General features: G+C 37.7%; 3 protein-coding genes across 5 annotated transcripts; 1 reads left to right on the top strand and 2 right to left on the bottom strand.

Annotated features, from left to right (window-relative positions):
• Positions 1 to 300: 300 nt before the first annotated feature.
• foxd1 (forkhead box D1) lies at positions 301 to 7,420 on the bottom strand. Its single transcript, XM_067438606.1, has 2 exons — positions 7,281 to 7,420; positions 301 to 2,141 (listed from the first exon to the last, which is right to left on the bottom strand). The coding sequence occupies exon 2, from the start codon at positions 1,818 to 1,820 to the stop codon at positions 777 to 779; it is 1,044 nt and encodes a 347-aa protein (XP_067294707.1). The 5' UTR covers positions 1,821 to 2,141; positions 7,281 to 7,420; the 3' UTR covers positions 301 to 776.
• Positions 6,278 to 12,285, top strand: btf3 (basic transcription factor 3). 2 transcript variants are annotated; one of them, XM_067438610.1, is made up of 6 exons: positions 6,278 to 6,367; positions 7,133 to 7,201; positions 7,302 to 7,415; positions 7,527 to 7,728; positions 9,996 to 10,052; positions 11,927 to 12,285. In XM_067438610.1, exons 2-6 carry the CDS (start codon positions 7,133 to 7,135, stop codon positions 11,971 to 11,973), a joined length of 489 nt encoding a protein of 162 aa, XP_067294711.1. In that variant the 5' UTR covers positions 6,278 to 6,367; the 3' UTR covers positions 11,974 to 12,285. The 2 variants fall into 2 exon arrangements, with proteins under 2 accessions (XP_067294711.1, XP_067294712.1); XM_067438611.1 differs by having other exon boundaries at positions 6,303 to 6,430.
• ankra2 (ankyrin repeat, family A (RFXANK-like), 2) lies at positions 9,078 to 18,925 on the bottom strand. Of its 2 annotated transcripts, XM_067438609.1 has the most exons (10): positions 18,846 to 18,925; positions 17,891 to 18,267; positions 17,648 to 17,806; positions 17,305 to 17,370; positions 16,006 to 16,103; positions 13,820 to 13,945; positions 13,408 to 13,474; positions 13,214 to 13,294; positions 12,983 to 13,043; positions 9,078 to 10,104 (listed from the first exon to the last, which is right to left on the bottom strand). In XM_067438609.1, the coding sequence occupies exons 2-9, from the start codon at positions 18,141 to 18,143 to the stop codon at positions 12,988 to 12,990; spliced, it is 906 nt and encodes a 301-aa protein (XP_067294710.1). In that variant the 5' UTR covers positions 18,144 to 18,267; positions 18,846 to 18,925; the 3' UTR covers positions 9,078 to 10,104; positions 12,983 to 12,987. The 2 variants fall into 2 exon arrangements, with proteins under 2 accessions (XP_067294710.1, XP_067294709.1); XM_067438608.1 differs by lacking the exon at positions 9,078 to 10,104 and having other exon boundaries at positions 12,436 to 13,043.
• Positions 18,926 to 24,585: the final 5,660 nt, after the last annotated feature.

A 24,585-nucleotide genomic window follows, 5' to 3' on the forward strand; every position in this document is an offset into this window, starting at 1 on the left:
TATTATGCTGTTAATTTTGTCATTTCCCCTTTTTTTTTTTTTACACCATATTCCTTAAATGGCTTTGAAAAGTTTCAGGATAGTTCTAAGTTAATTGCTATAGGCTACATGCTTTGCAGTTTAATCCTGTGATTGTTATGAATTTTCAGGATAGGCCTGCTTAAAAGGATCAAGACAATATGAACATCAGAGGCAGGGTGTAAAAGTGATAACCTAGCACAATTAAAGATACTATCAATGAGGTAATTTCCACTCCAAATTATTTTGCAAAACAATATTTATTATTAATGAAAAACACCGTGTAAAAAATAGCACACTCCGAATATACAGTACCAAATAATATACATAGTTTATTAGGCTACTGAGAAGTATACACGTTGTATAAAAATGCTCGGTTTTCACCCATGTGAATTTTCATTACAAAGTACAAATAATAAAATCAATTTGCCAAACTAGAAAACATCTGTGTTTTCACACAAAATATATCATTGTAGACATCTGACAATTTATTTTATAGCCTGTTAAAAATGTTGTCCTGAGACGCCCTATGCAGTGATTACCACAATCAGACTGAAAACGAAAAGTTCGTGGGGGCGAAAATTAGATTTGAACTAAAATGTTAACATAAATATATATTTGATATTTCACAGCTTGAATATAGGCACGAACGTGTTAATGTTCACCATTCAGCTGTGTGAAACAAAACAATACAAAAATAATCCTACCTTAAGCACAGGAGTGTATCGCTTTAAAATGTGACGTTTAGTTTAAAAAAATTAACAGCCGCTAGTGCCACTCACAATCCGGTTTGCGTAGGTTTCGTGTAAAGACGTCGGTCCGTGCAAGACTCCCGGTAGTTGGTTTGGGGAGTGCTGAGACGCGAGGGTCGGCGGCAGCACCGGGACCACCGGGGAAGTCCGCGAGGCACAATGCGAGTGCGTAGGGCTTAAAGAGCTCCCGATAATGCTGTCTATGGAAAAGGGTGAACGATGAACCGGGGACTTAGCCGCTGTCTGTAAGGGGGATGAAAGCCCGGGACTAAGAGGAGGATAGAAGCGGGAACGGGTGAGCTCCGTTGTGGTTGGCATGAGGGAAGGCGCGGGGATGAGAGTTCCGGTGTGAGGATGCCGGGACGGGGGCGGCTGCTGCTGCTGGTGGTGGTGCTGCTGAAAGGCGAGGAGCGCGGAATGTGCATGATAAGACTGAAGCTGCAGACCGTATCCACAACCGTAAGGTCCGTAGCCGTACGCAGCGGCCGCGGGGAGAAAGCCTCCGTGCTCGCGGAGAAGTTCAGGTGCCTGCTGACGCTTAAAGCGTTTCCGGCGGCGTAGAAAGCTCCCATTATCAAACATGTCGGCGGACTCTGGGTCCAGTGTCCAGTAGTTACCTTTGCCGGGATTCCCGGGCTCCCGCGGTATCTTGACGAAGCAGTCGTTTAAGGACAGGTTGTGCCGGATAGAGTTCTGCCAAGCTGGAAACTTTTCCCGATAGTATGGAAATCTGTTACTGATGAAGTCACATATCTCGCTGAGCGTCAGGCGCTTCTTGGGACTCTGGAGGATTGACATGGTGATGAGCGCGATGTATGAGTATGGGGGCTTCACCAGGGTGTTTTTACTTGCTGGCTTGTAGGGGTCCCGTGCGGCGGAGGCATCCACACAAGGCGGCGAACCGCTGAGCAGGATCTCGTCGTGCATCTGAGACACCTCGTCCACATAGGAACGCGTGTGACCGTCAGCATCATCACCCTCCCCAACCACGTCGATGTCGGTCTCCTCCGAGAGCACAGACGCATCCGACATCTCGGAGCTCAAAGTCATGGCTCTCTCGGGTCCCTGATGGGCTACGGCGGAATGCGCTGGGCGTGCTGAGCCTGCGTGTTACCTGCACTCTCGAATCGAGAGAACTCATAAGACGCGCCGTGCAGATGCAGAGAGGACGTGCCAGTGTGTCACCAGTGCCATAGGCTTTTAATGGATTACTGTCGGTACGGAATCAAGAGGTCGCCCAGATCCCCACATCCACACGCGTATTCTGTCTGGGGAGACCCTCCTAAAGGCCAGACCAGGATTCCAAAGAGGGCGGACCTTTCCATGCGCTTTATACTAGCTCGCTGATCACATGACAACAAAGCGTCACCGCTGCAATTGAAGAGATAAAAACATATCATCAGCCTTTGAAAATAATCAAAAGAACTGTGAGGTTCTCTCGGTCATCGCCGCTCAATTCACTGGTTTGGTGGGATTTTCCTGGGTGAAATGCTACTCTCATCTTTTATAGCCTATAATGACTCAAATTCAAAGATGTAAGAAGCTCAGCGAACTATCGTTATGGTAGGACCCTCCCTGCTATTGTTATTTATCATGATGAAACCCAGAAGAGCTAAATGTTTATATATATATATATATATATATATATATATATATATATATATATATATATATATATATATATATATATATATATATATATATATATATATATATAAAACTATTTTTTACTATGTCTGTTCAGGCGTTTTGAAATGCTTCAAAACATTCACTCGGTTCCATGTCTGCCTGACTGTATACGCATCGCAGTTTGCGTGACACTGGAGTGCTCCAGATCATCCGCGAGCCATTGGTAATGGAAAAAAAGTCAGCTGTTAACTCGCATCAGTCACGCGGATCACGAAAGAGCATTCTAGCTCGCGAAAAAGCAGGGCACATGCGCATGTGCCCTATCCCGGGAGGCCAGCATTGTCATATTCATAATTAATTTTAGCAATTCGTATCTGGTCGGACAAGAGTCTCCCTCCTCGTTTTTATCATCACCTATTAAGCAAAATGTTAAATAAGTAGGATATTTGTGTGTATAGGCTAGGCTACTAGAATATTGGACGCTTCTGAAATAGCCTACCAATTTTACACATTAAGAAAAATAAGAAAGAAAGAAAGAAAAAAGCCTGGGTGTATTTTTGTTGCGTCCTGGGTGTATTTATGAAGCCGAGACAACAAATAGGCCTAAAACATCAAAAAGTGCATGAAAAGGTGCTGCTTGAAAGTATACAAAATTAAAAGTGGAGTATAATTGATATAATGAGGATTTAGGCCTATATTAGCCTAAACGCGGAATAATAATTAAATAATAGCCTAATTAAAAACATTAAAAACAAATTTTTATTTTTATTTTTTATTTAAAATACATTTAGTCGTTGTGTTTAAGTTATTTTTTTATTTAAATTAAGAGGTCTGTCTTTTTGTTTTCTTTCGTTTCTTTTACACAGTGAGCCTAAAGCCGAATGCTATTGGATAGCCTCTCGATAGCAGTCAAGTCTTTTTGTTGTGGTAAAAAATAAATTAAAAAAAATAAAACAGCCTACAAACACTGCATTTAAAAAAAAAGAAAAAACGCGTAGTTTTATTTTATTTTCATTTCATTCATTGTTTTAATTAATTTGAATTAATTGAATTAAAATAAAACATTAGCCTATCAAATAGACTATGCTATATAATAAACATATAGCCTAGCCTATCACGTAATATTTACTCCATTGTTTGTTGTTGTTATTTTTAAACTGATTGATAATAACAACAACCATACATTTTAGTAATCATTTAAAAGGCACAGGCTACATTTTTTAAAATAAATTTTCCTAAATTAAAAATAGCCTAAAAGAAAGAAAGAAAGAAAGAAAGAAAGAAAGAAAGAAAGAAAGAAAAAAACATAACAATTTTATATAAAGTTGGCTACTAAAACAACTTGTGGTTAGGAGTGATGAAAACACTTGTCCAAAAGACACACAACGCTGACCCATTGAAACTCGTGTCCTACCCAATATAAAATAAAGGTCTTTTCAAACTCCTCAAAATGAATTATCTCTTCCTTCTTTATTACAGTTTCATGTTGGTTCTGGAGGATGCAGTGGGTATAAGGGGTATTTTTGTATGATTGCAAAAACATCTGGTCCGGTTTGATGGCCGTTTTATGGTAACTCATGTGGTCAGGCTTGTGTATTTAACATATATTTACTTCAGCCAGCCGCAGTCATAAGGGCTGTGAGAGTGCCATCTCGCGGCAGTTCAGATCTGTTTATCAACATTTTAACTATGCATTGTATATAAGGCTGTTTTGGTTCCACTGAATTATTATTTTGCAAATCATTAAAAAACAAATCTGTTATTTTGCAAGCATGTCTGAATTAATGGAATCAATTGAAAGTTATTCGTGAATAATATTTGTATAGCCTACTTATAATTACATATTTTTAATATATTATATTAATAGGCTATAATATATTGTAAAAACATTTTCATGCCTAGTCAAAGATGTCACAATCAGTCTTACATTTTTTACTTGCCGATTTTTTTTATTTTGTATTTTTTCCCTTGTGGATAAACAAATAGGCTGTATAGGGATGAAATTGTAGCATGCTATGCCATAATCATGGTTGAAGCTATATAGATTTAATTTACACCGTGTGCTTAACCTTAGTCGTTCTGCAAATGACGAGGACGGATTAGCCTATAGAAAAGCATAGGCTAAAGAAAAGCGTTGACAAAAGGCAATCATAAGCGGCTTAAACTATTTAGAAACCAAAACGATGATGGGACTGGCAGTATTGACTTAATATAAAAAATATGCTGTTTCAGAGACAAGCAATTAGCCTAGGCTCGTTGCTACATATTCTCGACACGAATTTAAAAGGAGTTAAACAAATTACATTTTGAAGATATGTTTGAAGCAAACTTTCCACAGGACCTTATTAACCCTAAAACTATAGGGCTGTCAATATACAGATAGGCTGGTGAATAACAAATAGGCTAGTTTCAATTCACTGGTTTTGAAAAAAGAAAGAAAAGAAAAAGGTGTTCTAATTCTTTACATGGGCTATTGTATAGCTACTTTAAAGTAGCCTACAGCCACTCAACGATTGGATAGTAGGCCCATTTATTTAAGAAGTGGGCTATGAAAGCACAATCAAGATCAGGACATCAACTGACAGTGATGTTCCTATTGGTAGTGGCATAATTATTCTGCGCGTGCGAGTGAATGAAATAGAAGTTTGAGAACGTGAACGACGTCGTGAACCGGGTCAGAGCTTGTATAGGTCAATGTGTGGTTAAACCACATCTAAAGTGTTTCTAAAGTCCCGGAGGGTGAGCGGGCGATTTCCGTGCCACAGGGTAGCCTATATCATGAAAGCACTTCCCTGCCATGCTCTGGGTGAAGTCCCATGAATATGATCAGAATTGTAGGTTGCCTATAACATCTGCAGAGATTCGCAAGTGTTCTACAGTTAATTTCACATGCACTTAATAAAACATGTTTGAACTTGTATAGGCTAACTTGTGGGCCTATGCGTAGCTATACGATGCGGCTCAAGTTTAGGCTTGCCTACACTCTCAGGAAAAAAGGTACATTGCTGTCACTGGGGCGGTGTACCTTTTCACTTTTGTACCTTAGGGTACCGCCCCAGTGACAGAACTGTAGGCTACCTTTTTTCTGAGAGTTGTGAAGTGTTTTTCTGTTGCGTGTTCTAATCTTTCGACTCGCCTAATGTGAATTATGTTAAAAAAAAATTAAATAGGCTGCCATCCCGCTGCACTGTGAAATGCTTTACCTTTATTATTTTCTGGAGAAACACACATTAATTTCTGGAAACAGCTCAACGATTTTAGCTGTTATTTCTGACGTGCAAATCCAGACTAGACTTCATTTCATTCAACGTGATAGGCTACTTAATTATTTTGATATAGGCCTAGTTCATATTTTTATAGCTACATTTATTTATTAAAATCCTTTAGGCCTACATAGGCCTACATTTGTTTGATTATTTGTTGTTTGTTATATGGACCAGAATACACTATTTATCTAGGTCAACAAAGTGTAGACTAAATATTCCATAAGCTATAAATTTATTGGCCAGGCCTACTTTAATAGACGTTTTCCTACAAAGCAGTAGCCTAGCCTCATTGCAATTTTAACTAACAGATGTTGTTAGTGGTTAATTATAAAAATGCATATCAATTTGAGATTGCATATTCTGAAGCAAAGTCAACATACTCAACCAAGTTGAAAATGCAGCCCACGAGAACTTTCAATAACGTGTGCATTTAAAGAACATTATTTCTGGTTAATATCTTGTAATTTAAACTCATGTTTAACTTATAGCATCACACCAATATCGATCAAAGACAGCCGACATTGCTTGCCGACCTCTCTGCTTGGCCCAGTGTGCACTGTTCAGACACCAGCCACCAGGGAGGGCAGGCAGGCAGGGCTTGTGGATCCAGCCCACCGCGTCGCATTTCAGCCCTGTCGTCACTTCCGTCTTCCTCTCTCGCTTCCATCTTGCTCTCCGCGTGTGTTTGCTGCTAGCGTGCAGGTCAGTGAGGAGATCTAAAATACTCTATTTCCTGCACAACCACTCCTGGTTCCGAGGCGCAAGGTAAATAAGTGCCTTATTTACCAAAAGCGGCTGCTGTTTTGTAAAAAATCACCCGCGGAAAGATGCCTGAATTGGTTCGGGTGAGACTCGGCCCTGTCGGGAGACACCCGGGCCCGAGAGCGCGTGATAGTACTGCTGCTAGCGCACTGCAAACAAACTCCACCAGTCTCCTCGCGCGGCGGATTTATCTAATGTGTTTAACTTTTTTATTTAAAGACAGAATGCTGATATTTTTATTTGTTACGACTTTTACTGTCATTGTTTCCGTCTAATTAGTTGGCTAACGGTTTTCTTTGTGTACTAAAAACATCTTATTCAGAGTGTTTTATTTAAAATTTAGAAGAGCTGCAGGGTAGTTTTAGTCTGAAAGCGTTGTTTTGCAGGGGTAACATAACATCTACCTGTCATCTACTACTTTTGTGAAGTGGTCGTCGCTCTTGCTCAACAGGCCTGACAGCCAGATCCTATCTTTTGCTCTTTACTGGCTGCTTATCCTATGTCATTTTCTGACTTATTCAATGTGTTTGGAAATAAGCAATCATTTAATTTTGACGTTTCTGTAATGGCTGTGCATTTGTGTGTCTTAAGTTTTGTAGGCTAAAGAGAAATTTGTCCGCTGAATGTTCCATTCAGGCCGCACCCCTGAAACTTATCTGTGCTGAAACTTCATTAAACTATCATTGACATCCTTCTGTCTTACAGATGAAAGAAACGATAATGAACCAGGAGAAATTAGCCAAATTGCAGGCACAAGTCCGCATCGGTGGAAAGGTAAGGGTTGATTAAAAAGGAAACAAAAACATGTCTATTAACTTAATAAATATCAGGCCAAATAGGAGTGGTTCCTCACTTATTGATGCCGTTTTGATAGGGCACCGCTCGCAGAAAGAAGAAGGTGGTCCACAGAACGGCTACTGCCGATGACAAAAAGCTCCAGTTTTCCCTGAAGAAATTGGGAGTAAATAACATCTCTGGCATTGAAGAGGTAATGTTTGGCTCAGTTGAATGCTAGTCTACATTTGTGAATGCAATTTGAAATATCTTTCTATGTATGCACATGTTTTGGTCTTTTAGTTGTTGTGCTGTTGCTTTGCAGGTCAACATGTTCACAAACCAGGGCACGGTGATCCACTTTAACAATCCCAAAGTGCAGGCCTCACTGGCAGCCAATACATTTACCATCACAGGCCATGCCGAGACCAAACAGCTGACAGAGATGCTGCCCTCTATCCTCAACCAGTTGGGTGCTGACAGCCTGACCAGTCTGCGCAGACTTGCAGAGGCCCTTCCCAAACAAGGTGTGTCCATTTCTCAAAATGGGTCAGATTGCACGAGTCAGAGGCAGACATGTAACGTCACATTTCATAGTTTCTTTCATGTTATGCTGCTAGCAGCATGGTGAACCACTAACTAAACCCACAAAGTATTATGTTGCTAACAGGTGATAGCCCGTTTTGGGGGAAGGGTGTGTCATTGCTGCTGTTCCTAGAGTGCATATTTTAAAATAGACTTTTAGTTGGTTATTTATGACTCAAGAAAGAATAACCTGCTTAAGATGGGTTGTCAGCCTAACCCATTTGATCTAAAATATTTCTTAGAAGTATTGCCGAAGAATTTCATTTTAACATCGTAATTAGTAATACATTATTTATTTGATGTTGGTTAAAAGGTTAGTTCATCTAAAAATTGCCATCGTTTTACACACCCTCATGTAGTTCCAAACCCGTAAGAATTTATTTAATCTTTGAAGTACAAATTAAGATAATTTTAATGATGTCTGAGAGCTTTCTGTCCCTCCATTGGCACCCACACAACTATCACTTACTATCACTTTGATGCTTTTAAAAGTTCATAAAGAGATTGTAAAACTAATCATTAATTTAACGTTTTTTTCCAATTTGTATTGCTTTATATGAACAACAGATTGAATTTAGGCCTTTATTAACATATAAAAACTAATCTGTGAATGAACAGAACCTGCTTGATGCGTGAGAACAAACCTCATTGGTTCTTCCTGAAGCTCAAACGTGCTGCTTTAACAGAAGAAAGTTAACCTTATTTGTTCTATGTTTGAGCCTCTGTTTACCACAACTGATGTGTGCATTGATGAATGGTTAAATGTGTATAAAAGTGTCAATTTAAATCTCCACCGTGTATAAAGCAATTTGAAGCATCAAATTAGTAGTTGTGTGGACTGTCAATAGCTGTTTCCATCCAAAGTTGCAAATTTTACTCCCACTCTCAAAATGGGAATATAGCACAAAATATTTGTGAATAAAGCACTATTTCCACTATATATTATGATGTGTGTGTGTGTATAGATAGATAGATAGATATAGTTAACGTTTTATCGCCCAGCCCTAAATTATACCAAACCACTTTTGATGACAGACGCTCAGGTATTTCAGATGCTATGCAACGAAATTGGTCTGTTGGTTGGTCCAGATATGAAAAGTCGTGCCTTTTTTGCGCATCAACAATTTTTCTGTGAATTTTTCCGTCATAGTTTATGCACATTTTCTTATTGAATAAAAAAATACACAAGTTTAGTTTAGTATGTACATTTTTACAATTATGTGCAACGTAGCATTTCCATTCATTGTTTTAAAAAAAAGTGTATAAAAATAGGTGGATGGAAACAATTGTTAATTTGTCTGAACAAGTCTGAACGTTTGGAACAGCATGAGGGTGAATGACAGATTTTTTATTTTTGGGTGGAGTATCCCTCTAATGGTCAAATCACATGCGGTAAACAAATGTAGTCTCTTTCTCTTTTTTGAGTTTTCTTTTGCATTTCATTTAATTATTTTTAATTAACTCACAAACCCCAGTTGGTCTTGGTCTAAAATAAGGCTAGAATAATTTAGTATGCAAAAATGTATGGTTTTTTTTTCATTTGACTCTCTCTGTCTCCCTCTCATATTTTAAGTTTGGACTAATGTATTTCTGAAGGCTTTTATTTCTGTTCATTATTAGAAGTAATATTTCTTGTTATGCTTACGGTTATCTGAGCTGATGCATCCCATTATATATGCATGCTTAGCCATGTTAATATAAAAATATATTTTGTAGTCTCTTTTGACAGTATTGTAATAGACCCTTTTCACAGACAGTCAGTAATAGTGTAAATCCTGCTTTTTTTTCCTTTTTTAAATGAATGTACATTTGTAACACTACATTTTGCTTCAAATTACAAAAAAACCCAACTTACTGCTGCTGTGAGGGTGTTTCTAATACAGCGTCTATAGGAGTGATGGTAAAATTAACAACGTCTCTTTTGACTGCCGTTATCAATCTCACTCTTTTTTTTCTTCTTCTTCTTCTTTTTTTCCCCTCTGAATCAACATTGTCAAATTCAAGTTTTTCTTTTGCTATCTGAGCAAATGGGGACACAAAAATTATTTCATGTGTACTCATTTCACCGCTATAAAAGTTAAACCAACTATGATGACTTCCACTGCTGAGAGACCCAGAAATGTGAAAAGGGTCTATTGATATCTGCAAATGCTTTAATCTCCAACTAACTGTGTATTGTTTGAACATTTTACTTGACCATTTGTTTCAGCTGGTGATGGAAAGGCACCGGTAGCTGGCGGAGAGGAAGATGATGACGAAGTTCCAGGTCAGTATGCTCCTCTGAACCTTTTTTCCGCCTCCCTAGCTTTAACCATGCACTGTAAAAGAAAGAAAAAAATTCTGTGTTTGCCAGAATAATTAGTTTAAAACTGTCAATTACAAGACCAATTTAAGCCAGTATATACAATATAACACACACCACTAAAAAAATGGAATAAGCATTCATTAAACAAGATGTAACAAAATAACCTAATATGTATAACTGATAACAAACTAAGGAGCAACATAATTATTTAAACAGAATGCTTTTCAAAGTGTCACTGGGAATTATGGGATTGCCAGTTTCACTCTAAATTATAGTTTCTATACATTTTTATTTATTTCTGAGAACAGTCCCTTTGACAGTATTTTACTGTAAAAAAAATACTTGAAATGGCCGGTTAGATCTTTTAAAATGTTTCCCTTTATATAGAACGGGAACTTACTGTGAACCTGTAAAGTAATCTTTTTCCGGTAGTGTTTGCACCATATTTTACACTTAAAATTACTAATTTACTGCAACTATTATATATCTATATCTATATGTAGATATATATATATAATTTTTTTAAAGTGACCATATCTTAAGTTGAAACTCACATTAGCCATAAGATTATTTTGATTATTTTGCTTAAATTTATTATTATTCCTTGTGTATTTTAAATGCCTCCTAGCTTGAGCTTCACAATCATTACCATATGGGTTCTGTGCGTGTGGTAATGTAAGCATAGCACGCTTGCTTACGTTAGGGCAGTGTAGTTGCTTGTGTTTTGGAAATGTCCAAAAAAGGAGGGTTTCAGCAGGTTGTCTAGGCTGTTACATTGTCAACATATACAAGTGTTTAAAATCTCCTCTATTGTTTATGGGCACTGAAAGCTCAGTTTGCTTTTCTTTTTAAAGAGGGGGGCGAACACATACGGTTGCCATTACAATTCCCCAGTTCTTTCCTGAGCAAACTCCAGTTAGTAACTCAAGTCTTGCACATGTACAGTATGATTACATCTCCGACACTGCAAAATTAGCTCACCCGTGCGATGACAAAAAGGGTTAACAGCTTGTGCCATTGGGCCCATTACTGAGGTTCAATCTTTTGTCCCCTCTGAAAACAAAGCCCAGCCTTCTGTTAGTGATTCCCTCTCTGAGACCCTGGAGCAAAAAAGTTGATATTCCATTTATCAGATTACATCTCCTAAAAGGCAACCTGCTTTGATCCTCTGCGGTTTCATTTTTACAGCTGTGCACTTTTCAGTCTCCCAGTGCTCACGTGGGCTCACACAAGTGAGAGAAGCACAGAAATAGCTTTTTCAGCATGTCTATAAACACTTGGACAATGTTTCATAAAGATTTAGGTTATGTATACACAACAATGTACTAAAAACTGAAAAGGTTTTCCTTTGAATTTTTCCATGTACAGTTGATTAAAATGGTCACACTGATTTGTGAAAATGATGATAAACTCTTATGCATGCCAGGCCAGTAGTTGGCGAAGTCGCTTTGTAAAGGAAAACTACGTGCCTACAGACTGAACACATTGCATGCGCGTGACGTTACTCATTTAGGCAAATTCGTGTTTTTGTAGTTTACACGGAGACGATGGTATCGTTTTCAGAAATGTTCACTTTGAAACCCAAAATCCATTTTTAAAACGTATTTCCAGGTCCCCAAAACGCCATCGTTGTTTAAATGAATGGCAAAAAAGCATAACGTTTTTAGTTAAAATCAGTGGTGTGAAAGCGGCCCCTTAGTCGTCACTTTCACATATTTTTAGTTTCTTCATAAATCCTATATTTCCTACGAATGTTAAGTCTTTGCAACCCCTTTGAGTTACCTTCATGTAGACCTGATATTGTTTTACTGAATCCACGTTTTCTCTCTTTGCAGATCTTGTGGAGAATTTTGATGAGGCTTCAAAGAATGAGGCAAATTAACATCATGGGAAAGAAAGGCGTTTGAAATCTCTGGTCTCAGCTGAGACTTGTGGGACTCTTCTTCCCCCCTCCCCCGTTTATAAAATCGTATATCTTTTTCGTGTACTGCTGTGGCCCTCGTGTTCAAGCTGAGAGTGTGAGATTGATTGAACCTCACAAGTTCATACACAGATTTATGAGTGTGTATTTGCTCGTGCGGTCCAAGAGGCATCTTTGCCTCCACCTTCCCTGTTACTGAGGCTCACTCATTCGGAGCTGGTCTGAATCAACATCTGGAAATAAACATTTGCTATTGACAAAAAGCTTATTAAATACTGTTGTTTTGTTGCATTTAATTGGGGATGAGGTCACTCCATGCTGTTAACAAACAAAGGGATTACTTCAAAAACTTGTTTTAGAAATGCGGTGCATTTTAACATATAAAACAAAGTTCTTTTTCAGACATCAATCGGATACATCCTGTAGTTTTAAGTAAAGGTTTATTTTCAGTTTTGTAGTTGAGAATTTGCCAGTAAAAGAGGGCAATCCAAAGAGTAAACCTGAACAAAATATTGCTGGTTGCAACAGCAAAACAAGTGACCGTTGAATTAGTACTTGGACATCATCTCTCACTGTAAACTGTTGCTGTAAATCTATTTTGCACCATGTTCTTTTCCACTCCGTTGATTTCAAAGGATCTGATTGTGATTTACTTCATTTTATGAACTATTCATAATACCATTCAAGTTAAATGTGAAACAGCTTCGTTTTGCATTAAATGGCAAGTTAAATAGCTTTTCAAGTACATATTGCAAATAGATCAGTGACCTAAAACACACATCACATTGACTAAACAAACTCACACATAAATATATTAGTAAATCCAAAACTCAGTTTCTGATGTCAACAATTGTCATGTGTTTGTTGATCTGTAGTACATTTGCATTTGGATTAAAAAATTGCAATTCACTTCATAGATATTGAGCACTTGTAACACTCAAATATTCACTCCAGTTCTTCTTGTACTTGCCGTGGTTATTCTTTAATACCTTGCAGAAGCTTTAGAAGATGAGCCTCCAAGACCTGTTGGACTGGGAAACAACAATGTGAAGTATTATAATTACATGCAAGTTATGACAGTACGATAAACACAAAATGGATAGTTTAATTATCTCAGCTTCATAAAATAGTAATATTACATAACAGAAGGCTAAGCTCTATGAAATTATTAATTTAACACTGGTAATCTTGTCAGAGTTACCATTTCTATGGCCCATCGCCACTGCCATGTCCATAGCGTTGAACCCAGAGTCCGACTCCATGGTTGGGTCAGATCCACTTTCTGTTCAGAGACCAGAAGTAATATTCAATACAATAAATCAAACCTTTGAAGAAAAACTAAAACACTGGAATGCATTGCAGTGAAATTAAATGAATTAAAAATAAGCCTTTTACCTAAGAGGATTTCCACACAGCGAACATGATTACCATGGACTGCATAGAGTAACGGAGCACCACCATTCTGGAAATGCATAAGCGCTGCTTTAAGTGCAAATCTTTACTTTTGCTTAAACATTGATTCTGGCTACTACACCACACAGTTCAAGTCATGGCAAGAAGTATATTACCAAAAAGTATAGAAGTATATTATATTAAGTATATTATTATTGTTATAATTACCATATAACAATAATAGGAAAAAATATTTGATCCCCACCCAACAAGCCCATCTTCATTTGAATTGCTGTTAAACTACTACCATATTTTAAAAAGTATTATACTGTACTATAGGCTATTCACCAACACGTGATTTTTATTTACAAAACGTATATTTATGTCTTTAGAAATCAACAATGTGACCACTTACCCAATCATACTCATTGACGTCAACTCCACAGTCGATAAGCATTCTGACAATATCTGTGTACCCTTTACTGCAGGCCAATGACAGTGCACTCTCTCTCCCTTTGGCCAAGAGATGAGGATCTGCACCCTGAAAGCAAAGGACTGTGAGTATCTAGAGATTCAGCTGTGCTGTTAAATTTGGCTTATGCTTTGTGTACTAGATGCCTCCAACCTATAGCCTTAAAATCTAGACGCACCCTAGCGGCAGCAAATCTAATCTGCCGCAAGTATCATCTAGCAACTCAATACACATCTGAGCTGTAAAAACCAAACTCTGGTCAAGCCAAACGCATCGTGTATAGAGTCGGTGGGCGGGGCTTAACATGATGACGGCAGAGTTGTGCTCACGTGCTTCTAGTAAACACGGGGGCTGGCGAACGGCGGTCTTTCGAATCAGCTTTGACCGTGACTCTGGAGGACTTGCAGTTAAACTTTTCTCTGAGAAAAGAACGGCACTCAAGTCATTCTTAAAAAGGCATGATGTGTTCAGAGTTTTGCCGACCGGATACAGCGAATGTTTAATCTTATCAACGTGCTCCGCTTCACATTGCTCTGGTTGGTTGTAGCGCTTTCCTATTGCATGCAGAGGGAGTTTGAAAGACAACCGTTTATCCCGCCCCTCGATTCATCGAGTAACTTGAGTTAATCGAATCAAAAAAATCCTTGAGGCAAAATCATCTGCCTAGATGCTTTGCTTAGTCCATTTACACACAGATGTTGCAGAAAGACATTTTTTGTGTGAGGAATCGGAGTATAAGCAGATTGCGGTTATATCCGTGGTTCAGGTGCGTAAACATCCCAAAAATTGTAGGTGGATGAGAGAAATCGTTAATATGTTTATTTTAATAAAGACGCGGAACTCTCATTTCACGCTAATGAATGCGTGTCGTTCTTTTACTTTCGTTTCCAGCTCGTGGATGGATCACCGTCATTGTGATGTGTGTGAAATCTTTAATGAGACTTTATTTATCCTACTTGATAATATCTTCAAAATGCACCATTAGATGTTCTCAATGCTAGGCGCAACAAACATCAAAACAAGCTTTAATGCGCGCGTGTTTGTGAAAACATGCATATAATGGAAATGCATTTATTGAATAAATTCTTCGATGCGCATAAAAAACAAAAAACAAATCACGTGACCATGCAACAGCATAACTACTAACCAGCAAAAAAATCTTGTTGCAAAGCATTTAAAATGCTGTTTTGGTTCCCAAACAGCAGCATCTGCCTTTAAAAGCAAGACAACACGTTTTTTGCGTTTCATCTGCACGTTCTGAGACGCAAATAATATATTATATACGTTAATGATTATATATAGTGGCTTCTATGTTTCTTAGTGATTTTTAAGGGGCAGTGGCTTCTATGTTTCTTAGTGATTTTTAAGCGGCAGTGGCTTCTATGTTTCTTAAGCCCCTTCCACACTGCGATTCCGGCAAATACACAGATAATGCGACTCGGCATTTGTTCCCGGGCCGCTAGATTTGGTCCATTCACACTGCCAGCGAAATACCGTAATATGTGCGCTTTCACACACAACGCTTAACGGTCCCGGGCCGAGTTGACACGTGACATCCTGATGTGACGTATAATGGCGAGCGATCTCAGCTTCAGCATGGATAGTAAGGAGCTCCGTGGTCTCGACTTGTGTCCAGTTTGTGCACATTTCTGCTTGTTTAATTTTAGTTTCTTTTGTATACGAACACTCTCTGCGTTTAAAACACCGACTAGCTCTTCTAGCGCTGCAGGGTTGTGTTATTGAAAAAACAAGCTCTAGGAGTCGCACGATAACTACGCACACGTTGCGGCATTAGTTTCGGCTTTTGTTCACACAGCGCTCGTCCCGGGTCGAATACAGCAATATTACTAGGTCCCCGACCCAGGTCAAATTCAGTAATCAATCCCGAGACATGGTTGCTTTCACACAGAAGGCGACCCGGCAATGTTCCGGGAATATTGCGGGTCCGACCTGCAGTGTGAAAGGGGCTTTAGTGATTTTTTAAGCGGCAGTTTATCAGGAAGTGACGATTATGTTCTCTTCAACTCATTGGATGGAAACGGTGCTTTAGTTGCAAATGTTTTATGCGATATTACAATTTTCCGCACGTTAAATTCACAACTTTGGATGAAAACATGTTTTGTACTCACACTCTGTAACAGGAACTCCACCACAGCAATCTGTCCATGAGCTGCTGCCCACATCAGTGGGGTGAATCCTTCCTCATCCTGCAGGTTTATCACTGACTCTAATTTAAAGAGAAAAAGGAAGTATTTATCACAATTTTAGACATAATTGACCTAAGAGATAATGATTACAGTACTTTTCAAAAGTTTGGGATCATTATAAAAAAGTAATTCATCAAGGACACGTCGAATTGAACAAAAGTGACTGTAAAGACATTTAAAATTAAAGAATTCTTTAATTAGAAATATTCTGAAAAAAAAAACTTTCCACAAAACTATTAAGCAACTGTTTTCAACAAGGATAATAATAAGAAATCTTTAAGCATTTAAGAATGATTTTTGAAGGATCATGTGACACTGAAGACTGGAGTAATGGGAGTAATTGCCATCACATGAATAAATTACATAAAATATATATTAAAATAGAATATAATGAAACAATTATTTTAAATTGTAATAATGTCACAATATTACTGCTTTCCTGTATTTTTGTTTAAATAAATGCAGTCTTGGCAGACTCCTCATCAAAAAAACTTTCAAAAACATTTACAACTCCAAATTTTTGAACAGTGGTGTATTTAAAAATATGAAATAAATTCTGTCATTAATTACTTACCCTAATGTCGTTCGACACCCGTAAGATCTTTGTTCATCTTCGGAACACAAAATAAGATATTTTTGTTGAAATCCGATGGCTCAGAAAGGCATTATTTGGCAACAATGTCATTTCCTCTCTCCAGACCCTTAAAAGGCACTAAAGACGTCGTTACAAAGTCCATCTCACTACAGTGGTTTTACAATAATTTTATGAAGCGATGAGAAATGAGAATAGTTTTTGTACGCAATAATGACTTGTATAGTGATGGCTGATTTCAAAACACTGCTTCCTGAAGCTTTGGAGCGTTATGAATCTGTGTATCGAATCAGCAGTTCTGATCGCCGAAGTCACGTGATTTCAGCAGTTGACACGTGATCCGAATCATGAATAGATACGCTGATTCATTAAGCACGGATGCTTCAGGAAGCAGTGTTTTCAAATGGGCCATTACTATATAAGTCGTTATTTAGTTGTTTTTTTGTTTGTGTGTACAAAAACTATTCTTGTCTTTTCATAAAATTATTGCAGAACCACTTTAGTGAGATGGACTTTTTAACAACATTTTAGTACCTTTCATAATGAGTAATTAGTGACAGAATTTTCATTTTTGGGTTAACTAACCCTTTAAGCTCAAATTTACGATCACATACATTTTACAAACTTGCCTTGTTCTATTCGACTTGCTAGGAACACCATCTCTCCCTGTGCCGCCAACTGATGTATAGAAAGTGCTAGAAAAGAGAAAGAAAAGGTGGAGATTAAGTTATAGTCGAGTAGGTCAGGGTTGTCAAATCCTGGTCCTGGAGAGCCAACGTCCTCCAGAGTTTAGATCCAACTTGTCCAAATAAACCTTTCTGGAAGATGAAAGCCTCAGTTCAGGGGTATTTAATTCAACTCTGCAGGGCAGTGGCCCTCCTGGAGCAGGACTGGACACCACTGGAGTAGATTGGCAAATATCAGCGGAACGTTTTACCAAATGAACTGAGAATGACAATTGCGAAGACTTACAGTGAACAAGCAGCGGTGTGGATGAGACCTCGTTCCCACGGTGTTTGTTGGTGAGTGTGGTTGACTGCTTTATCGGAGAGAAGTGTTTGGTGGTCGACGGCGTGTACACATGCCTAACCTGAATACCGGGTGAGGGAGATGTTTGGATATTACACTCCGCTGTAGAGAGAGAAACAGAAAAAAAGACATGGTCCTGACAACTATATTCACCAGAAAGGTGGTAATTGTTTTCCATTCCTTTACCTTTAAATAACACAGAGGCCACCTCCAGATCAGAGTTCACCTGGTCCTGGATGTTTTTACTGTCTTCCTCGTTCAGCGACTTCACGAAGCGCGAGCATACGTTCATGTCAAAGCGATTGGGTAATATAAACTTTATGCCCATGGCGTTCTGTGAGTTGGCATCCTCCACTGAGCCAATGCCGACTGATGGCTCTACCTTGATGCCCGTCACCTCTGGTAATGGGCACAAACCTTCCATCTCCTCTGATGCCATTGTCCACACAGGATCTGTTATATTCCACAGAAGCTACAACTGATCTTGATATTTTGCCATAAATAGAATCACACCCTTATGGTAAGGGGATGTTTTGCTTCCATGCAGAATAAAGGTTTTGTACCTGGGATTATTAGACAGAGATTTACATTAAAAGAATCAACTATATATGGCTACATTGTAAACATAACTCGAAAGGCTACCATGTCAGTGACATTTGTGTCTCAGCTTTATTTTATAACCTCACAATAAACAAAATGTTGATGAATTATCAAGATTATTATGATGGTATTGTATTAACTGATTTCAATGTGGGAAAAGTCCTTTAATCCTGGCCAAAAATACATAATACATGCCCGACAAATGAACGTGCTAAATGTCAGTGTGAACAAAACTAGGTTAGCCAACACGCTAACCACACTTACAGATTATAAAGAGGACGTGAAACCTTTACTGTACAAATACTTCTTAATTCCAGGATGTGCATTTCATCGGTTAAAACACGACGGGAACGTTATACAAGGGAGCGCGCCGGGTTAGCTCATTGTGCAGCATATTGATTTCTAATGCAGGATTAACGGGCTAAAGCCACTATCGTATTATTTCAGCATTAAATACAACAACTGTGCACTTCTATGGAAAATGTATCATAGATAATTTAAACCTTAGTTTATATTACATAATGTAATCATAAGTACCTACCGTGTTTATTAATATCGTATGTTTTGAAATGACGGGTTGTTCTTGAGGTTGATTATAAATAAAGTTTTTTTCGAACGCTGAGAGGGTGGAGTCAAGTGTGTTCATCTCTTTTTTTACAGTGTGGTTCATCTACGTGTGGATGGATGTTTATGGTTTATATTTTTCACGGTCCGTGGTATACAATTAGAGAATAATACATTGTAATTACGTTGTAGGTACGCTAACCCTCTAAAATAAGTTAAAGACTAAACTTAACTCATGTCTCACTTAACCCCACCACCACATTTTTAGAAAAAAAACCGATCTCTTAATAATTCAGGCTATCTTCAGCTAGCATCATTGCATGGTTTTTATGTTATTATATAGGCTACTTGTGTACTTGTTACAATTTCAAGTCTTTTTTTTTCTTCTTCATTAATTAAAAACGTGAGAAGAATACGCCTGTGACTGTGAGAAACTGACCAATGAAAAAGGAAAGAAGTATTTTTTTTTTTTTTTTTTTTTTTTTTGCCTATAGCAATTATTGAATTGCAGCTATGAAATAAAACATGAGGGATGATTGAATGTTTCCACAGTGACCTTCATGTGAAAAAAAAGTTGCGGAACAACATCTGCAGTTACTAATTCCAAAACATTTTTAACAAGGTTATTCGCTGTCATGACAAGTATAGGTTCTATAGTTCACCCATTTTCTGTTTATACTAATATTTTGTTTGTTTGTTTGGATAACATGAGTGCTAACATATAGTGATGTGTTTGTTTGGAGTTTAAAGCAAATCTTGCATGACATTTTTGGTGATGTTTTGAGTATGTGTGCTCATGAGCTCTTGTCATTTGTTTATTACAAACTATTTGTGTAATTTTGGAATTAGTGGTCACTGGATATGTAATCCTCTATCAAAGCTATTCTCAGAGCCGAGTGGAGCAATGCCTAAATATTTATGTAAAATCTGGCCCAAACAACTGAGTGAAAAGGAAACAAAGTAGACTTGAGTCTGGCTGCAAACCACTGAATATCCAGATAATAACATTTCCATTCTCTGCTTGGGTACAGTTGAAATGTTCAGTGCAATTTGAACAGACAGCTGCATTTCCCACTGTAGTATATAGTTGATGGAAATGTGTGTGTGTGTGTGTGTGTGTGTGTGTGTGTGTGTGTGTGTGTGTGTGTGTGTGTGTGTGTGTGTGTGTGTGTGTGCCCTTGTTTATATTACATTGTGGGGACCAAATGTCCCCATAAGGATATTAAAGCTTGAGATTACCTACATTGTGGGGACCAGCCAGCGTTCCCCACTTCTCAAATGGAGTTTTTTTGAGAAAGTAAAAATGCAGAATGTTTCCTGTGATGGGTAGGTTTAGGGGCATGGAATGTACAGTTTGTACAGTAAAAAAAAAAAAAAAACATTACGTCTCTGGAGAGTCCCCACAAAAGATAGTGATCCAGACGTGTGTGTGTGTGTGTGTGTGTGTGTGTGTGTGTGTCCGCTTGTGCGTGCGCCTGCATGTGAGAGAGTGGTGTCTGTATTATTTTTCAGAAATGCTTATGCAGTGTTTTTATTTAGTCATATTACTTATTTAGAGCCTTCCTGTATCAAGAAAACATTTTAACTCCATTGTTTTATCTTCACTATCCAGTAGGGTTGTAGTCCAGACTACCTCATCCAGGACCTATTTGAGACCAAGACCTATGTGTGTTGAGAGACCAAGGCAGGGTGAGACATTTGGTGACATATTCATTTTGGTGACATTTTTGACACAGTCCCTCATTTCTAAAACGGGACAATAAATAAATCAAAGTAGAAATAAGTTATTGATTGCATCTGTAGCCACCATTTTAGTAATATCCCAGCAGTTGTGGTCTTGACTGGTCTTGAAACAAAATCCCAAGTCTGAGAACGAGACCAAGACCTTCAAAAATGTTCTTAAGACTGGTCTCGAGTATTACAACACTACTATCCAGTGCTTTTGAAGTTTATGGCGTTTTTCATGACTTCCTTTTGCGCTATTGACTGGCTCTGCCACCGTGCATTTACAAGGCTTGTGGGTTTTCCATCTGGTTGCACAATGCTAATCAGATTAGATTGGATATACCCAATATTTCTACACAACCTGTCAAAGTTCTGCTTTAGCAGGCTCTAAGCCCCATTCACTTTTGTGTTCTCACTTGCTCTCTAGTGCACTGTTTGAGCAGATCCCTGTCTAAATCAAGAAATAGGGCAGTGGTTGAAACAGACACTATTACCACCGTTCAGCCTAAATCTTTAGCCATACACAGCCAATGAAAATGCTTTTGAAGTCTGATAATCTCTGTGTTCTTTGTCAAAGTACTTATAGAAAGGAGTTTTTTCCTGTTTTATGTCTTTCGTCATCCTGGGCTTAATGTGATGTTTTATGTTGCATGAATTGTAAGACCATTGCAGACAACTTTGGGTCACTTTTTTGAGAGAGCAGCGCCCCTCTTTGGTTGTAGGCCTATATATGGTCAAAACTGCAAGTGTTCATGTTGTTGCTAAGCTTTAAGACAATCTACAAGTAAATTGTAACAATTTCAACAGCTCTGCTTTAACTCTGTGCAGCGGGCTTTTTTGGAAGTGCCGTTCTGGTGGATCTAATGCAGCTGGTTGTGGTTCTTGCTTGACATTGACCCCTCATGTTTTATGGCTTTAACTCTGTTTGTTTTGAGTTGACTGTGAGACTAATTCACATACATGCCTCCAAAGTGGAGATTTCCTAACTCGGTGATTAGGGACTTTATGGGATGAAGCAGCATTTTAAGCTCTTGTTTAGGACTTAGCCGGCTTATGCTCACTAATCTTTTTTTCTTTTTTTTTCTGGCACTAGAAGGCCTGCCTCAGTCAAAATGAAGTCTCATCCCAATTCTTATACTGAATCATAGTTTTAATATTACCAATGATATTCAAAAAGGCCCTTTTCAGTACTAAAACCACAATCTTAGAGCATAACTTAATTTTTGGTTTACTTCTGAAAAAGACAAGGAGGAGATGCACCTACCCTATGAAAATGCCAAGGCTATACAGGTGCTGGTCATATAATTAGAATATCATCAAAAAGTTGATTTATTTTTAAAATAATTCCATAAAAAAGTGAAACTTGTATATTATATTCATTAATTACACAGCCTGATATATTTCAAATGTGTATTCCTTTTCATTTTGATGATTTTAACTAACAACTAAGGAAAACCCAAAATTCAGTATCTCAGAAAATTAGAATATTAATTAAGACCAATACAAAGAAAGGATTTTAAGACATCTTGGCTAACTGAAAAGTATAAGTATGAAAAGTATGAGCATGTACAGCACTCTATACTAAGTTGGGGCTCCTTTTGCCTGAATTACTGCAGCAATGCAGCAAGGCATGGAGTCGATCAGTCTGTGGCACTGCTCAGGTGTTATGAGCCCAGGTTGCTCTGATATTGGCCTTCCGCTCTTATGCATTATTGGGTCTGGCATATCGCATCTTCCTCTTCACAATACCCCATAGACTTTCTATGGGGTTAAGGTCAGGCAAGTTTGCTGGCCAGTTAAGAACAGGGATACCATGGTCCTTAAGCCAGGTACTTGTTGCTTTGGCACTGTGTGCAGGTGCCAAGTCCTGTTTGAAAATGAAATCTGCATCTCCATAAAGTTGATCAGCAGCAGGAACGATCAAGTGCTCTAAAACTTCCTGGTATACGGCTCTGTTGACCTTGGACCTCAGAAAACACAGTGGACCAACACCAGCAGATGGCATGGCAACACAAACCACCACTGACTGTGGAAACTTTACACTGGACCTCAAGCTACGTGGATTGTGTGTTTCTCCTCTCTTCCTCCAGACTCTGAGACCCTGACTTCCAAAGGAAATGCAAAATTGACTTTCATCAGAGAACATAACTTTGGACCACTCAGCAGTCCTATTTGTCTTTAGACTTCTGCTGAAACCCATGTCTTGCATACGTCTGTGCTTAGTGGTTCTTGAAGTACTGACTCCAGCTGCAGTCCACTCTTTTTGAATCTCCCCTACATTTTTGAAGGGGTTTCATAATCCTCTTCAGGGTGTGGTTATCACTATTGCTTGTACCCTTTTTTTCTACCACATATTTTCCTTCCCTTCACCGCTCTTGCAACTGCACTAGTTGTCAGTTATAATCATCAAATTAAAATAAATAAACATTTGAAATATATCAGTCTGTGTATAATGAATGAATATAATATACAAGTTTCACTTTTTTAATGGAATTATTGAAATAAATCAACTTTTTGATGATATTATAATTATATGACCAGCACTATATACTTTCTATATAAAAGCTTGTAAAAAAAAAAAAGCAGTAACACTTTACAATAGTGTTGTATCAGTTAACATTAGTTAATGCATTAGTTAACATGAACTAACCATGAACAACCCCTCTGTTCAGCATTAGTTAATCTTTGTTAAAATAAAAAATATTTAAATATTTAATACAGATAAAAATGCAGCTGTTCATGGTTCATGGTTCATGGTTCATGGTTCAGTTTATTATTAGTTAATGTTAACTAATGCTAATGTAGTTAACTAATGAACCTTATTGTAAGGTGTTACCAAAAAAGCATTCCAGAGCATAATTATACACAATTGACCTGTTTCTGTAATTACCATGAACAAAATAATAATGCTGATTGAGCCAATGGATTACAAATTCTTATGTATTAATGACCTTGGACAAATACGAAATATCGAAGTTGCATTGTTTGAGGTACACTTAACAGAATAATCAAAACTCTGTTTTGAGTGCCAGGCAGGATTAGAAGGGATTTGAAGAAATGGATTAAGTAAAAATAAAAAATAAACTTTTATAATCTGTTCCAACACAAACACACATAGCACTGCTTGTAACCTTCCCTGGACCTTTGAGGAGATTAATAGTTTAAAATAGTTTGAAAATATGCAAAAACTGTGCATGTGAGCCATACTCAAAAAAGTGGAATGTAAATGTAAGCCACTTAATTTATTACAATTATTTATAGCCAATTATTACAATTTATAAATATCCTCATAGTCAGCTTTTGATGTTTCTAGTGTCTTGCCTATATATGTTTCATCTTTTGTTTCAATAAATAAAACAAAATGGCTTTAAGACAACATCAACCAAAAAAGATATCTTGACAGTAACACCACCGCATGTGAGCAACTGAAATTTAGATTTATTTTTTACTTTAAGGTTGTAATCAGGCCTATGTATAAAAGCCCATTTATAATTTGCTTTGGTAAATCATAATTGTGAATCCAAATTATGCGATGCTAAGTACAGGCTAAAAAGTCATATGTATGACATAAAAAGTAAAATGTATGAGGTAAACAATTATAATTTTGATGTAAAAGCCTAAATTATGGCATTGATAAAATCATCTTTTTAAGACAAATAGTTGAAATAATGAAAAAAATTGAGAGTTTGAGATCAAATGTTGCTGAGTGTGACTTAATTGCAGAATGGATAAATACAGAATGGCAGAGGAATTACACAGAAGAACTGGCCCTATTTAAGTAAAATCATATTAATACAAATCATATTCGGTAACACTTTATTTTGATAGTCCACTTCAGACATTCTACTAACTATAAGTAACTTTGCAACTACATGTCAACTAACTGTCATTAGAGTATACTGTCTGATTAATATTTACTAAAACTTTATTTTGTCGGTCCCCCAACAGACATTCTACTGACTATAAGTAAACAGTCTACTAATACTCTAATG

The sequence above is a fragment of the Pseudorasbora parva genome, chromosome 3 (assembly GCF_024679245.1).
Source record: "Pseudorasbora parva isolate DD20220531a chromosome 3, ASM2467924v1, whole genome shotgun sequence".
Taxonomy (NCBI): domain Eukaryota; kingdom Metazoa; phylum Chordata; class Actinopteri; order Cypriniformes; family Gobionidae; genus Pseudorasbora; species Pseudorasbora parva.

Bases quoted from the DNA above. Each gene is read 5' to 3' on its own strand.
- ankra2 (XM_067438609.1), bottom strand. From the start codon at position 18,143: ATGGCATCAGAGGAGATGGAAGGTTTGTGCCCATTACCAGAGGTGACG. The intron at 17,807-17,890 runs GTAAAGGAATGG...CTCTCTCTACAG, and splicing joins GGCCTCTGTGTTATTTAAAG to CGGAGTGTAATATCCAAACA. The intron at 17,371-17,647 runs GTAAGTCTTCGC...TCTCTTTTCTAG, and splicing joins CACACCGCTGCTTGTTCACT to CACTTTCTATACATCAGTTG.
- btf3 (XM_067438610.1), top strand. From the start codon at position 7,133: ATGAAAGAAACGATAATGAACCAGGAGAAATTAGCCAAATTGCAGGCA. The intron at 7,202-7,301 runs GTAAGGGTTGAT...CCGTTTTGATAG, and splicing joins AAGTCCGCATCGGTGGAAAG to GGCACCGCTCGCAGAAAGAA. The intron at 7,416-7,526 runs GTAATGTTTGGC...GTTGCTTTGCAG, and splicing joins ACATCTCTGGCATTGAAGAG to GTCAACATGTTCACAAACCA.
- foxd1 (XM_067438606.1), bottom strand. From the start codon at position 1,820: ATGACTTTGAGCTCCGAGATGTCGGATGCGTCTGTGCTCTCGGAGGAG.